Source organism: Ischnura elegans, chromosome 3 (assembly GCF_921293095.1).
Source record: "Ischnura elegans chromosome 3, ioIscEleg1.1, whole genome shotgun sequence".
Classification (NCBI taxonomy): Eukaryota; Metazoa; Arthropoda; class Insecta; order Odonata; family Coenagrionidae; genus Ischnura; species Ischnura elegans.
The window spans coordinates 121752944-121771889 of NC_060248.1; the positions used below are offsets into that span (position 1 = coordinate 121752944).

The following is an 18946-nucleotide window of genomic DNA, read 5'->3' on the forward strand; positions in this document are numbered from 1 at the left end:
AGAAATAGGCAAGTGTTCTAAATGAACCTGCTGATTTATAATTTAGAATTCAAATTTTGAGGCCAAAGATGATTACAGACTCATGTTTCATTGAATAACCTTTCTTGGAATGACTTTTATAAATGTGGACAGAGAAATCAGTTCCATGAAAATGAAGATGAAGGAATATTTCCTCCTTCATAAATCTAAACTTTGAATTTCAAATGAGCATCTATAAACCAAGATGTTTACATCGAGACAACTCCTTGCCCTCACTCTTACATGCAATGCCCAGCGCAATAGTAAGGATAATCAGATAAAATGTTATTGGAAGAAAAAATAACGAGCTCAATTCATAGGCTCCCATTTACGTGAGATACTAGTAAATAAAATATGTACAATTTATTAATAGTATTTGAGAATTTACCTTCCCAAAGAACGCAACACTAGAATAATGGGTATTTTTTATAAGTTTCAGATCAGCCCTTATAATCCAAAGTCGTAAGTAATAACATCCTGATAAACTACATGCTGTGAAAGCATCCAAATTGTTTAACTTCACCATGCTACCAACGATGTCCCAACAGAAAGATAATCGCAACGATAACATTCACCAGTAATAATAAGAGGCAGACAATGTAATCATCCTCTATCACAAAAATTAAACTTATTATAGTAAGTAAATAGATATAACACAAGTTAATACAACATCTTTTATATGCACCGAAGATTCAAGAAATTCAAAATTTATCACGATTTTTACCAGTCATTAACTATTTCAAGCCAAAATAATGAAGTAAATAATATTGTAAATACCTTATCTCTTCCAAGGGAGCACTGAACACTCGCCGATTCCATTTTGGCCGTGTTGTTTGTAGAGTTGCCGGCCTCCATCCTAAACTTATTTCCTAAAGGATATATACGTTTGTTCCACAAGGTATGTCCTATTTTGCATATATAACTAGGTATAGCGAAACTCTTTAAGGGTGTAATGTTGAAAATGATCATCTAAGAAATCCAAATAAATTTGGAAATAGAAATTTTTCGCTAAAAGAGACAAGTATTATGCGTCAGCATTTTCGACCGGTTAACATATATATTCGCACACAATGATCACAGAAAAACAACACTTGCGCTAATACCTACAAAATCTTTCAAACAAAGAGTACAATTGAGATAGGATGATACTTTAAATTAAATAAACATGCACAAGCTTGCCAAATAGACTGGACTGAAGTTGGCACCAATATTTACGATAGATATCGATAGTCGAGATACCATTCGATCAATTAACGCCGCCAATTTCAAAAGGTCATTTAGGCAGCATTGTGCGGTCACGACCGTATCTGTGGAAATATCGTAATTACTTTTTTGCTGGGCATAGAAAATATGTTCCGGAATCATTTTTATTGATGGAAAATTTCTTTATCCATAGCTGAGCTGATGATCAACTGTACATGATAAGGCAAATATAAAATTCGTAAGTAAAACGGGAAAAAATCTCGATTATTTATTAATTTTACATTGGACACCCCCTGCCGCGTGACAGAACCAACAGAATTTCAAAAAGTAGTGCTTTCCTTAGTCCTTTAGTAATAAGGGAAGTGCCCTGAGCAAGAAAACTTGACAAAATGGTATGCTTTAACCAAAATAACTATAACAAAAAGGGAGTGATGTGGGGCCTCCATCCCTGATCTATCTGGATGATTAAAATGCTGAGAGTATTGACGGTGACCGAGGAAAATGAAAGGTGCTGAAAATACCTCAGGCTTCCGAAGGCCGTCCTATACCTAAATGGTATTGACTACCCATGTAAAATATCTTCCAGTTTTCTGTACCCCCCAATCACAGTAACTGGAAAAAGATATTCCAGTAGATGAGGTTGCTTTTCTCCTGGTGATCTAAATAGAGAAGGGCACTGCTTACCCAGCGCACAGGGTACCATGAATTAAGCTCACTGCCTCCCTGCCCTCAGCACACTGAATGAATCATCGTCTCTTCTATCATCAACCTTATTTTCCCATTCTATTTGGGCTGAAGCACAAGTCTGAGTTGACTTCTTGAAAGGGAATTTCAAACAGTATGGACTATATTCTCGCTCACAACATGAGAACAGTCCCCCGCAGCCTCTTGGTTCTTCCAAAGTCAAGGAACTGTATCCTCCAAAATGGCACTTATTATTTTGTTAATTAAAAACAGATAACTGTGTTCAACCTATAAAGGCCTTAATAATCAGTCAAAACCAAAACACAGGAAACTTCATGGAGACTTCAAATGCAGATTTAATTTATTGTTCCGAGCAACGTGGGGTCAGTAGACATTATATTCAATTCTACATTCAAACAAAATCAACAAAAGTAACAAATATAGCATAAATAAGACAGATGGTGGAAAAAATATGTAAATGAGTTCTTTGAATCCTCAGCAGATTGCACACAAATGAACCCAGACACAGTCAACCTGAAACTCCAACATTTGGCACAGTGACCCAGGAACTGAGCTGCAAATTTGTAGAACAAAATGTCATGAGTGGATTTTGATAGATCCTCGAAATTGTTCCCAAAACCAATAACCTGGTACTTCAGTGCCTCAGATGGTAGCACACATCATAAGGAGACTTCAGGTTTTGAATGTTTTAAGTCTTTCTCAGGTTGGAAATGAAGCATGCAAAATGCAACTGATGTGGTCCATGGAATCAAATTTGTCACTCAGCTCATACATTCACTAATAATGTCCTTCCTTCCAGGAAGAAATGAAATGCCTTGATGATGAAATAAATGGCAGTGTATAAAAACTTACTCCAAGAATAATTCAAGTGTTCCACCGGCAATGATTTTAAGACCGGAGAAAAAGAGAGCACCATCCATGATGGCTATTAAAATGTTGAACAATCTTGCCTTTCCAAAGATGGGCTTATTTCATTGAACTGAAGACTTCAGTTAGCCATAGGTCATCCATCAGCTCAGAGATCACTGGTTAACCACAACAACATGAATTCGTTACCAGCTTTATTCAACAGCATGGATTTTGATAACATTTTCAGTCTTACCCCTACATATGCATGAAATTACGCCAGGACAAAGTACAGTTTTACGGGTACAACACACCATACAGCTCATCACAAAGATATCACACATCAAAAAAATGCACCTCACCAACACATTCATTTCACTGTGCACCCAAGTCACTCTCTATGTCAACAACATAATAAAATGTCCCACTCAGCTGAAGCTCCACATGCCATGAAATTACACCAATCAAAATCCATGAAGACCATTGTAGGTTCTGTAGCTCGGTGTCTGTTTCAGGATTTCTTTTAGAGCTGCAAATTAATGAAACATAATTATGTAACACTCAACACTTAAACAGATTGAATTTAAATGGGATAAGATGAGTGCACAAAAGAAAACACATGAACCCTCGACCAATTAGGGGATGTAAGTCGTGAAATTTCTGGAAAGTAAAATTCTTCACTCAGATTTTCATGAGCATAAATGGTATGGTATTTGGAGGAGGCAACTGAAAAGCTGAGTTTGTTTGTGCTATGAGGGAAGAGTAGGGATGGAAGGGTGGAGAGTAATCCAGAGGATTCATTAGCCTGCTCACAACAAAACACATCAAGGAGACCACAGCATAACGACAACATCTGGTGCACAAAGACTTAATCCGCGAACTGAACAAAATACAAAGGAAGGCTGCATGGTTCGTCAAAAACCACTACAGGCGTACACAGCATTACCCAGATGTTAAGCGAATTAGGCTGGAAGCCGCTGGAGACTCGGAGGCTGCGCCCTAGGCTTAGATTGCTTGAACAATTGAGAATGGATATCTTTAAGAGCGACACGGAGAACATAATATTAGAGCCGCACAACATTTCCAGGTCCGATAGAAACGATAAATTAAGAGAGATGTTTTGCCAAACAGATAGATATGGGAATTAGTTTTTCCCCCAAACCATAAAGGACTTTAATAAATGCTAGTCGTAATTTCCTTAAAGCAATTCCTTTTTACGTAAAACAGCTGGTGTCCTAACACCCCCTACCACACTTGCGGCTTGTGGGGTATTATGTAGACGTAGATAGATAACACCCAATTCAATCGATGGAGTGCTGTACTTAAAAGACTCTCTAAATAACATTCAATCAGAGATCATAAAGTCCTTGAAAAATCTCTGCCACTACAGGGATTTGAATGTAGGCACATAGGGTCACCTCTAGCCACCACACCATCCCTATCCCTCATCAGAGGGGGATACATATATAGGGGTGCAGAGGGTGCGTGCTTGAACAATTGAGAATGGAGGGCTGCTCACATTGCCGAACATTGCAAAACCACAGTTGTCACTTTTTTATATCATTAGATGGCACTTTCTTGTACAATTGTATTATCAGTTTAAATGAAACTTTCTTGAACATTGCATGCGACATAATTATTTGTAATTACGACAAAATAAAGGTGGCTCAAGATATCTTTTGTGCCCCCCCCCCCCCCTTGAGGAGTTTTTTCTGTATCCACTACTGTCCCCCATGCAAAAGAGAGAGGCAAAGTTTCATTCCAATATTCATGAAGAAACACCATTTTGAAGCCTCACATTTAAAGATTCGTCAAGTAGGTATTTTAAATCAGATCTTTTATTATCCCATATTCCCGTTTAATCATTTTGTAAAGGTGGAAATGATAATTTTTCTCCGCTTCAGCATTCCAATATTTTACCTAGCTCATAATTTCCTTGGTCATTCAGGATCGAAAGTGGGACAAAGATGTAATCGCATTTAATGTATTAGAGTTGGTTACCATAGGGACCTAGGGCACAATCTCTTTGTCTCCCTTCTAACCACTTAAGTTTCTCTTTTGGATGACTTGAAGAGTTTTTTTATTAAGGAAGCCTAAAGAGAATGACATCTTCTAAAGCAATCTCATTTAAACATTAATTTCTGTGACCCAACAAGTTGTTATTATCAGGTGCAGCGCTAAGAATGAAAATAATTTTTATTAATATATTTTCTACCAAAAAACTAGTCATCAACTGGAGTAGTGTTAATTACAAGTAATTTTTTTGGTGATAATACAAAATTTCTCTCAAAAGCCTTAAGACAACTGACAAAGGTGTAGTCACGCATTTCCATCCAGTTGTACTCACAAATATAACCTAAATTTCATTGGATGTACATCAGACCTATGACAGTTTTTTTTTTCAAATTACTCATGACTTTATAGGCGAATTTTTTCCACAGATTGAGGACTATTTTTCCACACTCTAAAGATCAGTTAGCTAAATGTATTCACATCCCTGAACCACAAAGAAATATCAACAGATCTGATTTAACATACAGCAGCCCTGACCATGGTGCAAAACACAAAAACCCATTCTCCAACATGGTTCCTGAAATGCCATAATTTTCTTACCCAGCTGGTGTTTACAAATCTGAAGATAACAAACTTAAGTTGAGGGCTTAACATACAGGATTAATTTCCATTAGTACTTTTGGAGGCCAATACCTTTCTCGTGTTCAGCTTCAAGTGTTGGGAGACCCTTGAGCAAGTTAAATTTTACCTACACTAGCTAGTTGCTAAATGAATAAGTTTCAAATGGCAAATGGCAATGGTGAATGGCACAGGTAGAAACATAAACTTACAATTACGCTCCTCTTCTGTGAACTCCTTTTTAGGGAAGTCGATATCAAATGTAATATACATGGTTCCAAAGAGGTTGTTATTTTCGTAGTTAGGCATCCCCTCGCCTTTTTTACGAATCCTGGCACCGGGCCACGTCACCTTGTCTCTGGAAATTGAAACCTTGTGCCCATCCAGGTGATCTATCTCCATCTGAAAAATTTTAATGGATACAAAAGTTACAGGACAGAGCAATTAAATTAAAATATGAAAGTGATACTTGTGGAAATAACTACAACACTGCATACATACAAGACACAGTCTTCACCTGAACAAACTGAGTTAAGATCACCTTTGCTCCAAGCTAATAAATTCAATGACTGTTAAAGACAGTAACAAAAAGAATCTTGAGCAAGTAATGTATAACAGAAATAATATTATCATTGCATGGAAAGCAAATTAATCTGATTCCAAATTTGTTTTCCTGAAGAAAAAATAGTCTGAAACTGCCTTGAATAAATTCATCCATAAATTTTTATTTGATCTACACAAACAGAAGTTTTCCATGACCTTAAATTTTTCTTCGTTAAGTTGACCATGTAGCATTAACAAGGAAACTTTAGATTTATGGAATTTCTGGGTTGGCAAACCAATCAATTAAATCCTTTCTGTCTAGAAGGTAACAAGTAGTAAAATCTTTTCAGCTGAATCCAAATCCTACACCACTTCAAGCTCCTTGAGGATTGAAAGAAGTGTACCCCAAGAATCAATACTGGATCCCCTATTATTCTTCATTTATAATAGCAATCTCCCTAGTTATTTTGACAATGGTTCAGTACATATTTTTGTACACTGGTGACACTACATACTTGACCTTGCCTATAACCCAAAATCATGCCAGGGTACAAATGAATATCGATAGCATAAAAAAAATGTGCAACGACAACCTGGTTTTTATCAACAATTAAAAAACTAAATTCATCCAGATTCACTCTAGCCATATCTAAGCTAATCCAAGTATGACATTTATGCAAGCAACTGGCAAAACATAAATTAACTTCTTCAAGACGAGATTTAATGACATAACAAAAAAGGAACAGTATCGTTCCTCACAATTGCAAGTACATATTATGTATTAATTATCACTTAAAGTTAAAAGAAGTGAAAGAGACCACATGGATGTATGAGTTGAATAATTAAGAGTCCACACACCTGAAAGCCAACCAAGGCCTCCTGAAGGGTAAGGGTAACATTGGTGTAGAGATCGTCGCCACGCCTCTCAAAGACAGGATGCGGCATTGCCTTCACTCGGATTATCAAGTCCCCAGGGTCTCCGTCAATGTGAGGCTCACCCTCTGCCACAAAACGGGATTCCTGGCCATCGGCCATGCCAGCCTCAACCTCCACCTCCAGGGTGCGCTCCTCGTTCACCAACCTGAGCGAGTGCCAGAAGAAGACATCAAAGTATCAATCAATGGATTGATTGCAACCTTTCGGCTTACACAATAGGGTGGTTTCTTATTATTTTTTTATTGCCTGAATCGAAAGATTATTACTCCTGGAGCACATATTTCAGGCTTTTAGATTTTTAAATGACGATATCTATTTTTTGCGATTAAATGAAAAGTGAACATTTTCAAGCACGCGAAAACGCGACAACTAAGTATGAATGATGGGAAAACTCCGTGTGACGTCGTCCTGGTTCCCGCTGCCGCAACTGAGGTGACCTTGGGGCGAGGCTTTGAGCGCTGATACGATGCAGAAGGCTAGCAGGTAGCTGAGTGCCATGCTAGCTGGTAGCGCTTGGCTAAAATAAGGATTATTAATACCCTATCAAACGAAGAAAACTTTCCAACCTTAGCCAGTTTTAATAGGTGATTATTAAGACATGTTTCCCTGAGCTCTGTGCCTCATGCATGCATTGGTAACCTCAGACGATGTAAAACTCCTATCCTCTCGTATAGAAACTAGGTCCCTGTGACGTCACATGGAGTGGCATCACATATGGTCCAATCTGGCCTTTTTCAAATGAGGATAAAATTGACCCTTGCAATTCGTCGAAATCGGTATTTCTAAAACCAAATAATTTGTATATTATGAATACACTAATGGTGGGTAACGAATCGCAATCAATGCGTTTCGTTTCTTTGATGAAGGAAACTACCCTATTTGCAAATCCAAGCTAAGTCTCTCACACCAGGCAGCCAAAAATTGAATCTTTGAAGAAGATATGCCATGATCAGGGGCGCAGCCAGGAATTAAGGCTGAGGGGGGGGGGAGGGATTAGGTGCAAATAATACTGCAGTGTATGGAGGCATGGAATACCCACCAGGATAAGTGGTGGATTCAAGATTAATAAATTGCGGAAGTTTAAGATTATTGGTTCAAAATGGTGAGTTTTACGGATTTCTGAGGGATGTTTTATTAATCCTTACACTATTCTATTAGTAATATCTGTCCAATTAAGTAAAACGGATTTAACTAAAAAATTTCTCTGAGCTCTGGGGGGTTTTTTATCCCCCAAAACCCCCCCTCGCTGCACCACTGGCAGTGATTATAGCCGTTTGAGTGCATGTGGTTTTTGTGCTTTTACAATGACATCAGTGAAGTTTGTGAATAATGTCACTGATGGCTTTCAAGAAATATGCTCTCATTCAATAATTTGGACTGAAATAAATGTATAGCAATTAAATCAACCACTTAATGGCATTAGATAGGAGTGCACAATAGGTGACTGTCTGGGGAGATCAATATGATCACACCTTCCCAAAATAGACCTGCACATGATGTCTTGTTAGGTATAGCATTGAAACAGACATCCTTCCCTGACAAGATTGAAAATTTACTCTCACATGGATTCTGATTAAATTTTCCTAACTGGAGCACATTCCCATTAACAGATACTCCTGCAGGCAAGTTATCACTTAGATTGCATGTAATTAATTAGTGGATAAGAAATGGATAGAGATGTGCGAATAGTATCCGCGAATACTCGAATACCTCGAATAATAGAAAGTATTCGATATTCGAGATCTCGAATAGTTATGCCAAAGGTACCGTCTCGAATACCTCGAATACTTTGAATTTCGCGTCATACACTGTCGCTCGCACGTCGTTGGTAGTTGACTCGGAAAAATGAGAACTCGTCTAGTGCATGCAGCGCCGTTTTAGGCAAGCTGACGAAATACATCAAATTCACGGGTTTGAGCGGTGAAAAGAGTTCGACGTGGGGAACCGAAATTGATCGGATGAAAAAAATCCGAAAATCCCAGGTGTCCCCTATCAGGAGAACCTCAGTTCCGTGGGATAGCGACATTGGCGCATTTCCCACGATCCCCTATCCCCATCCATTCAGCGTTCGCCCCCCCCCCCTCTCAGACGATTTCCTCTTCCCCGAAAACAAAAAAAGGTCCCGGCTCGTGCAGGGATCATATTACGAAGACCTCAGCTTTGAAAAAAATATTAAGTTACCGGAAAATAATAGAATCGTGTTTCACCCTTCCCTCTTTCTCCCCACTGACCATTTTCCCGCATCCATCTTATGATAAAATTAGAGGAGGTGTTTGCCGTGTGTCCTTTGTGGCTAATAATGACAAGCACTTATTTTGAATCTTCCCCAGGAGATGAAACTACCATAGGGAGGAACTCAGTGCCGTGGGATAGTGACATTGGCGCATTTCCCACGATCTGCTATCCCCCTTCATTCAGCATTCGCCTCACCCACTCTTGACGATTTCCTCTTCTCCGAAATCAAACAAAAGATCCCAGCTCGCGCAGGGATTGTATTACAAAAACCTTAGCTTCAAAAAATATCAAGTTACGCGAGAAAAATAGAAACGTGTCTCGCACCCACCCCCTTTTCTCACCCACTGACCTTTTTCTACCTACCTGCTTCGAATTTCCCCCTTTCTCGAGGTCAACTGCTGCATGAGTCATCTACTAGCCCGAAAGGTGTCTAACAATGACTTTCGGCAATTGTTATTACACCTTTATTGGATTGAAATATTAGTAATGTGCGCGTAATTTAAAAAAGAATAAGACCAAACACGACATATTTCTGACTTTATTTAAGCATTTTGCGCAAGAAAATAAATACCGGGAAGAAGAAGAAATACGACGGAGGCGTAATGCTCAAATAGGGTGGTTTCCTATTATTTTTTATTGCCTAAATCGAAATATAAATACTCCTGAAGTACGTATTTAACGCTTTTAGAGTTTTATAAGACGATATCTATTTTTCGCGATTAAATTAAAAGTGAAAATTTTCAAGCGCGCGAATACGCGACGGGTAAGTATGAATGCCGGGAAAAACTCCGCGTGACGTCGTTCTGGTTCCCGCTGCCGCAAGTGAGGTGACCTTGGGGCGAGGCTCTGAGCGCTATTACGACGCAGGATGCTAGCAGGTAGCCGAGTACCATGCTAGCTGGTAGCGCTTGGCTTAAATAAGGATTATTAATACCTTATCAAACAGACTGTGATTATTAAGACATGTTTCCCTGAGCTCTGTGCCTCATGCATGCATTGGTAACCTCAGACGATGTAAAACTCCGATCCTCTCGTGTAGAAACTAGGTCCCTGTGATGTCACGTGGAGTGGCACCGCATAGGCGCCAATCTGGCCTTTTTCAAATGAGGTAAAATTGAACATTGCCATTAGTCTAAACCGGTATTTCTAGAACGAAATAATTTGTATATTATGAATACACTAATGGTGGGTAACGAATCACAATCAATACCTTTCGTCTTCTTTAATGAAGGAAACTACCCTATTGTTTACATAAAATTAAAATATTCCATTAATCAGCTAAATTCCTGTTTGAATCCTTTAAAGGCAATCACAATTACTCGCCAAAATCTTGGGTTTCCTGCTGCATAGGCGACCTAGTCAAACATTTTCACATTCATCGTTTAGTATTCGAGGTATTCGAAATTCGAGGTATTCGAATATTCGAGCAATGATTTAATATTCGAATTCGATATTCGAATTCGAGAAATCTACTATTCGACCCATCCCTAGAAATGGATCATTTCATGCCTGCAGACAAAGGCTACAAGCCAACATCAATGCAATTCACAAGCTCAAAGACAAGAATTATCAAGGTGCCACTAAATGTTATTATAAAACAACAGTTATCAACACACAATATATATGGCAGTTTGCATCTTATCGCTTCTCTGCCAGTCATGGTGCCCTAATTTCAAATTTTACCTTGTTTAGGCTTAAATATTGGAATTATGCCCCTCTAAATGATCACTAAGACATTGAAAAAAGTAGCAAGTTAACCACAAATTCTGCTTCGAAAAGGCAAAATGCGAAGTGATGCCACATACAGCCAGATATTTTGGGTGGTATACAGGTTGTCTACTCTTAGTATTTGTTGATCAATCTTACATATAATAAAACCATAACAGTCTTTACATAAGCTTTAAAAATTTTAGATATATTTTACGGAGTAAGTTACACTCATCAGTGACTATGGCCAAAATGGGCTTAGTTACAGTAATTTCCTACAATAAATAGGTGCATGTCTCCAAAATCAGCTTGAATGTTTGCTAAAATATCAACTTTAGGGCTCAGGTGGCAGTGGTTAATATAATCTGATTTTGCAAAAATTTTGGACCCGAGACCCTGATATAAGTAGGCAGCTTTCCCACATAGGGCTTATTTGACCGAGAAAAAGTCATTTTTTTGGCCCAGTCTACTCTGCATATTGTTGGAGGAATACCGTATTTGTCTGAATATAGTCCTCCCTTTTTTTCCAAAAATGCCCATGGTAAAAGTAAAGGGGGGAATATATTCAAACCCATTTTTTAAATTTTTTCCTGAAACTCAAGCCTCAAAATAAGGGGGGGGGACTATACTCGGAGAAATACGGTAAGTTAGTGAGGTTTAATCATATTTGAATGAGCATGATATTTCTTGAGAGTGTAAGGGCATAGCCATTTGAATCAGTGCTTTTCTCCAGCATTTTGTTAATCTTCAGTCATGCATCTTAGAAGAAATCACTGGATAAAAAATAACAAATTCTCGAAAAATAAGATCAAGATTTGACATTATGATAGCAAAGAAACAACTCCAGTAATTCAAAATGTGAGTGTGACAGTTTGCAGTCGGTTCTATCAAGAGCAACCGTTGGCATGAAATTACAGTTTATATATACATATTTCAAACAGAAAAGAGCCATGAAATATAAATGTTAAATATGTATACGAAATAACTTCCTACTTACTTAACATTAGGGCATTCATCACAAACATTCTGCTGCATCATCTGGAACCGTCCTGGCCCCAAATGTCGAGTGACCATCTCCTGCCGGCAATTACACTTTCTTGTTCCTTTGGCAGGCCTCACAACAGGTTTATTGCGTGTGATCTTCAAAGAAAAAAAAAACAAAAGCTCAATAATTGGCCAATAAAATTAATGGATGAAGCCAAAAATTTGTGGAAATTACAGACATTAAACATGGTAAATGAAACACACTAATGACTGATGACTAAATGCCAATTTTAAGCCCATTGAAAATGGTTAATTGATATCAAAATCGATTGTGGAATGTATAGAGTAATTTTTATAAGTTATTATTATAAGTATGAATGCCAGTACTAATGAATATGTATGATTTTCATTACACTCTTACATTAGACCTCACAGTTGTTCTTCTGCCATCACCTCTATGATGAGGCCAAATTTCATGAATTTACATTAATTATCCCATATGTACTTTTAAGTAATGTATGAAATAAATAAAACAATTCAAAATAGATAAAACTGCAAACCAACGCCTATTTACTGTCACTGCAAAAAAATGAAATATTTAAGGAGACTCACAGCAATGGAGGTAGGTACATAGAAAAATAATACATGTTAAAGGAAGGCAAGAAAAATATATGAGAGCTGACCTAAATTCATACCAAAACATGGTTTGATAAAAAATAAATTAATTGGATATACCCATAGAATGGAAATGGGCTGGAGAACAATCGGTGATGGAACAATAATTACGCTAGCCATTTCAATGACATACAAATTTCATTGAAGGCATGCATCAGAGACAGGTGGCTCCAACAATGTATGAATCAGAAGTGAGCAGTGGTGTAACTGCGAGGGAGGGGAGGGGGGGGAGGGATAGATTCCCCCCCAAAGCCTCGGAGAAAAAAAATATTTAAAACTATAGTTTTGGCATATAATAACTGCATCTGCTTTAATTTAAATTTTAAGTGCCAAAATGATGTAAAATGTACTTCCAGGCATGTCATTTTTCATAAACTTTCCCAGACTAGGAGGGGGGGGGGGAGAGGTTCGACCCCCAGGACCCTCCATCCCCACCAAAAGCATATTCCTATTTACACTACAGGAAGTGAGGGACTCCAGCAAGACACAAACAAACTAAGATAGCAATCCTATGGGGACTACAATTGCAGAGGAAAAATCAAATCCTGAAAATTCCCCTATATTTCCCTAACAAAGCTTGTCATTTAGCCTGACATTATCTTACACAGTAAGAAGTTCAAAGAGCAGTAAAAATTATAAGATCTAATAAAAGCTGAGAAAAAATGCCATAATAAGGATTTCCAGGATTTAGCTTAACCCAGTTCAGTAAGGATCTACCACACAACCCAATCAATGTTCAGGAGAGCCAGCCTTACACTTTCAAAGACTCAGTGACCTATCCTCCCCCTCGAAATTTTGTACCAAAGGGACAACTACTTGGAATACACCTGCTGAGGAGATCACTAGCACGGGGTCAAATATTCTCTGACATTCCATTTTTCAATACTTACAAGTGTCTACATTTCATTCTGCTGACAATGAATGATGAATTTAGCATTCATCATTATGCAAATGAAATACTTACATGACTTATTGAAATGGCTAGTCTGATGTTTGCGAATTGACAAAAATATCAGAATAAATGGCCTGCATACTTCCCAAGCAAACCAAAAACAAATTTCTGGCTACATTCCTGTTTCAGATGCTCCAACACTTCCACTACCAAGGCATCTAACAACTGAGGGGAATTTTACTGGCTTTGCAGGACATAATATGTAACAAACAGCATGTTAGAGCACATACCGCCACAGTTCCCAGGCTACAAGTGGAACTTGAACACTAAGTCATTCACCATGCACAAGATTCACGGAACTAACCACGGATTAGCCAGCACAATACCACTATGGACATAGGTGGATCTATGGGGGGAGGGAGGGCACGTGCCGCCACCCAGACCATTAAAAAATAGGCAGGATTTTTAATACGGTCCCGTTATCACTGCGTTCGTTTTGTATTACAGGGTATCTTTGTGCCCCCCCAGAACAAAATCCTGGATACTGCCTAGCTTGTGCCCCCCCCCCCCCCAGAAAGAAATCCTGGACCCGCCCCTGACTATGGACCCACCCATAGGGATGCACATTAACTCTTAAAAATAATTTGCCTTGAACTGGTGGATCCTGATTAAGGTACACCACTGACTAGTATGAAGTTATTTCTTAGAATAATATTGTTAAATTGAGCAAGCATAGAAAATCCATAATATGTAAATGAAGCAAGCAGTAGCAGCAACATGATCTCGATACAGACCATTCACACCAAACTAGTATTCTTTGGGTACTCAATAATGTCAAGATTATATCTCTGTTAATATATACAATCAAAGAGAGAATTGCTTTCCCCAAAGCAGATTGTGTTCTATCTTTCTGCGCCGGTTGACGCAAAACAAAAAAAAACTTAAACCAAGTGCAGCAAGTAAAATAATAATATCTTTCTGTAACCCTAAATTTCCCACAGTAAAAATGTTATGCTGCTTCTCGCGTGCTGCGGTGTGGCTCTCGTTTACTCATTGATACTAAAAGTAACTTCTTAAATAACAAACATACAAACATTGAACTAGAGAGCATAGAAAAATACTTAAATGCATTAGAAAGAAGTATATTCAAAATATGACGTTATTCATGTTCAATTTTCACCTTCGGAAATGCTGTCAAATAATACGACGCTAAGAAAAAAATAGAAGCCATACAAGCGAATCGAATTATATGAGAAAAATTGCCCAAATATTGTTCATTCCAATTGTATTAAAATTACTCCAATTCGAGATAGAGAGTATTTGTAGAACTTCAAAAATATTTCACATGTGGTTTACAAGGGAAAAAAACGAACACTCATCACTAAAAGCTGAGGGTAATTTGTGCAAAAAATGATGGGTGATGTGAACAAGGAAATGGGCGTGAATATGATAAGATTAGCGTACAGTATAGCGTATTACTACGTCATACAATCGGAATGCATTGGCCTATGATGACGAAATTTCAACGGACCACTGGAAATACTTTTGAGTAAACAATATCTCTGACAGTACATTCCATTGGGCAAATTAAGTTTATCAAATGAGCAAATCAATATTCATGTAAATAGAGACAATAGGCGTACTAACCTCCACGAAATTACCAGAGTATAATTCCTCCAAAGTGACAAACAAATCCATCACAATGTTGGCACCTCTAGGAGTTTCTTGTTCACCGCCACCGCCTCCTCCACCGAAATGGAAACCGAAATCTCCGAAAAATGACGCGAAAGGGTCTGCTCCGCCGCCACCGCCTTCACGTTTTAAGCATTCTTCTCCGCATCTATCGTACGTAGCTCTTTTTTCCGGGTCGGAAAGAGCTTCGTAAGCTGCTCCCAAATCGTGAAACTTCTGCTCTGCTGTTGGGTCATCTTTATTTTTATCGGGATGCAACTCTTTTGCTAATCGCCGGTATGCTTTCTTGATTTGATTGGTGTTTGCATTCTTTGGTACTCCCAGTATTGAATAATAATCCCTCCTGGAAATAGTAGAAGAGAAAGAAATTATGTGGACATACCGCTTAAGGATCATCGGCAGAAGCACAGCAAAATTGAATATTTTTTTACATCGCTCAATCGAATAAACCACTTACCCGGCTAAAACCGTAAAGGTATAAAGAACTATATACAAGTACAAGACAATTTGAAATCCTAACTTAGTCATCGCTGACACCCCCTAATCGAGCGAAATCTATCACAAAATTAACTACGTGAACCGCGTTACGAGATGTGGACGGTTTTGATAGGTTGATGAGAATTTTGATAGTCATCCGTTTACGAGCAGCAGACGACAGGATACGGATTTTCAGACAAAGCCACAGCATCAGAAGTTCAAAACACTCCGCAAGGTGGCAAGAGCATCTTTAAGGCTTCAAAGGCACTAGAGGGCCTCCTCCACAGCTAAGAATAAAATTCATAAGTTCAAAGATTTTTAGCGCTGTTGTTAGTCATAATCCCCTAATATTCAGCAGCCATATAATTTCTCTGCAAATGAAATGTAATTGAGTTATCGGCTGGCAATATATTAAGTATTTAAAACAAATCTATGAGATATAAATAAACAAATCTATATTACATTTCAATATTAATATCCCTTTTTTGTGGTCTCCGTGTTCTCTTACAGGTCACTTAATTTTCAGCCAGCTTACCTCAAAATTTTCTTTTTCTTCTGAAGATGAGGGAGAAGGAAATTCAATTATCTTCAAAATAATTCTGTAATACAGCATGATACATTTATGTCATCGGGCTCACTCAGACTCAACAGCTCTATCGAGAAATTTGAGGGCTGAAAATAAGTGCTTCACGTACTAGATAGAGAATTCTGTGATTAAGAATGAAGTAGTTGATGCTGGATGTGGTTGCCAATCAACATCTTCATGAAGGCCAGAAAGGAGCTGTGGACCGTGAGGAAGCCAGCAGTTACTCATCAGCTCCCATGGCAGGGAGCAGCAGTGGAAATCAGTGCCTACAGGAAAGTAGTGTGGTATTTTTTAACGCACACCCACTCCGAAATTTCTGGAACCCCCAGAAATTCCTCCAAACTTATCTGCAGAACTTCTCCCGCTAAGGACTTTTTGCACTAAGGTTTTTCACACACAGGATTTTCGCACAAAGGCCTTTGACTCAAAGGCTCAGAACTCTGTCTCTGAACTCTACTCTCCGAACATGTCATCCAAACCAGCCCTACCAGGAGATAAATACTCATAAAGCATGTATGGCAGAGGAATGCCTGGATCTGGAAATCCAGGGGAAATTGCTACTGTGGCACAAACTGCAGTTTGGAGTAAGAAGTACTCGACTTTTCACCTATAAAAACTCTCTCTCCATCCAAGACCTCATCCTACCATGTCTTTCCCCTCCTTGACTTCCAATGGCTTCCCTGAACCATTGATCACACCACTTGGCTGTGTCTCAACCCAGAAGATATAGGAGAAGAAACCTGGTGGTACCTATACCCCCCTCCTTCGCTCCACTGTATTGTTCCAGTCTCCCTCTTACATATCGGCCTTCGACGTAGGAAACATTGCTCAACCTCTGACAGCAATTCTCAACTTTTGGTGCTCACAGACTTGCCTTCTGTACTTAGTTTTTAAGGTTCATTTTTGAGATCATTATAATTTATATTAATTGAGATCATCATAATAATTAGTTATTATGACTATAGTTATTAATGGTTATTATCAAAATACTTGTTACATTGAATATTTTCACTTTCATATGCTAGTTAATTGAACATGACATGTAATTTTTGATACAATTATTTCTCATGGTGGTTATTATTCTTGTTTTGTGGAGTTTTTTCCTCACCTAGTCAGTGACAGACGAAAGGAGTTCCCTGTGTATGGGCTTACGTTATGAATTGCCAAGATTTGACAACATAACACAACACTGACACCGCTTAAGGGAATAAGAACTGCAAGAATGAAAGGAGAGCGAACTCTGGTATCACTGCACCTCAGCAGCAGAGGGTGTGGCAAGATCAGCCATGGCAGAGAGAAGAGGAATTTTAAGATGAGCACCAACAGTGGCAAAGTGGTTTTTTGGCTTGCTAAAGTATTGGTAAACCTGGCCATAAGGCTTGCAAGTGCTGGTTCTGAGTTTGGGACTCGGAAGTAAGAGTAATGGCACAGGATCAACTGGTAACCAAGTATTGTATCTAACTCATGGAGTCTTTTGGCTCGCATGATTGCTGATAATGAAGGTATGAAGTGGAATGCGATTCAGAGGCATTATCTCAAATGGGTGCTTTCCATTCATCGACACACGTCAACTTGAGTCGCGGTTTTCGTGTTCCATTCTATGTGTGTTGCCGACTGTTGTGACACAAGTCAACAAACTATAACGCACAGGAATTGGAGAGTTATAAACAGTTACAGCGAGTCGACGTGTGAGTCGCATGAATGGAAAGCACCCAATGTATCACAATAGAAATTTGCTTGTAAACTTTAAATATATGGAAGGCCAGAATGTAAACTGTGCTGGTGATCAAAAACTATAGAAAATTGGATATCCTTTGGATATTATAATTATTGTATGGATATTGTATAGATATCAATTGCTACTAGGGTAACCACTAAAGGGATGGGTGATATAGTATTTCGTAAAAGGAATAAAAATGATTTGGTGGGGACAAGAAATGTAACAACCCAACCAACTGCTAATCTGATTCTGTGGGCATCCCATTGAACTCTGAGTTAGCAACAATTTTTTAATGAAGCGGTTGTAGTATTTTTTACCAAAAGAGTTTGATTTTGACAGTAAAACCACTCATTATTGCAAAATAATCAAACGGAATATGTAAATGTAATATCAAAAAGCTCAACACTCCTCCAATACTAACTACATATGTACTGAACTCCCCCTAAGCATATGATTCCCTCCATTTTCCCCAAAACTTTTGATATGAAATTCCCTTTGAATTTCCCTGCAAATCCTAACTCTAATATCTTCCTTGCAATGGTATTAGTTCTTATTCTCATGCGTAATTTCCTGTACACTGCTATGTATTGGTAGGAGGTGCAACTCTCACCTCCCTAATGCAATTTTTAGAGCCCAAAAATTTCAATGCCATAGAGTACACTGCCGCTCCCAAAATTGGCATCCCTACCTTGTAATAACCCAAGCAGCGCCCAAGCGCATTATATGTGCATTAAATGCGGGTACGACCGCATAGGTCGCTAATCCGCATTGGTAATGGGCATTCGCGATGCACTTTCTATGCAGGTCGCAGATACATCCGGAACAGTATAAATGACTGCAGATGCGACATAACCCAAGATTAATGAGAGCAAAATTGTCTGCTGTGGTTTTTCTTTTCCGGCCTCATCAATATTCCGGCGAATTCGCAGAATTTTTGACTCATATTAGGGCGACAGTTAACTGAAGAGAATCAGAGTGATGCTTTTTGTTCTATTGAGTAAGCTAAAAATCCAAGGGGTGGCCAAGATTTCTGAGAGGAATCACATTCCCTACTTAGATGCCTCATGAAGGTACATACTTCAATTTTTGATACATC

At 38.5% G+C, this 18946-nt stretch overlaps 2 protein-coding genes across 4 annotated transcripts in view; both read right to left on the minus strand.

The window, feature by feature from the left end:
* LOC124156456 (uncharacterized protein C18B11.02c-like) overlaps nt 1-1221 on the minus strand; it is a 76617-nt gene extending 75396 nt beyond the window's left edge. The window contains exons 1-2 of one of the 3 annotated variants that reach the window (XM_046531021.1): nt 1126-1221; nt 796-887 (exon numbers count right to left, since the gene is read on the minus strand). In XM_046531021.1, the coding sequence (XP_046386977.1) occupies nt 796-873 (78 nt within the window). In that variant the 5' untranslated portion in view covers nt 874-887; nt 1126-1221. Of the gene's footprint in view, nt 1-795 lie in introns of all 3 variants that reach the window. The other 2 variants (XM_046531020.1, XM_046531019.1) reach the window with 2 other exon arrangements.
* A 1016-nt stretch (nt 1222-2237) lies between these two features.
* Nucleotides 2238-15674, minus strand: LOC124156457 (dnaJ homolog shv). The gene is made up of 6 exons (XM_046531022.1): nt 15525-15674; nt 15023-15410; nt 11822-11964; nt 6805-7027; nt 5616-5805; nt 2238-3301 (listed from the first exon to the last, which is right to left on the minus strand). The coding sequence occupies exons 1-6, from the start codon at nt 15593-15595 to the stop codon at nt 3237-3239; spliced, it is 1080 nt and encodes a 359-aa protein (XP_046386978.1). The 5' UTR covers nt 15596-15674; the 3' UTR covers nt 2238-3236.
* Between the last annotated feature and the right edge of the window lie 3272 nt (nt 15675-18946).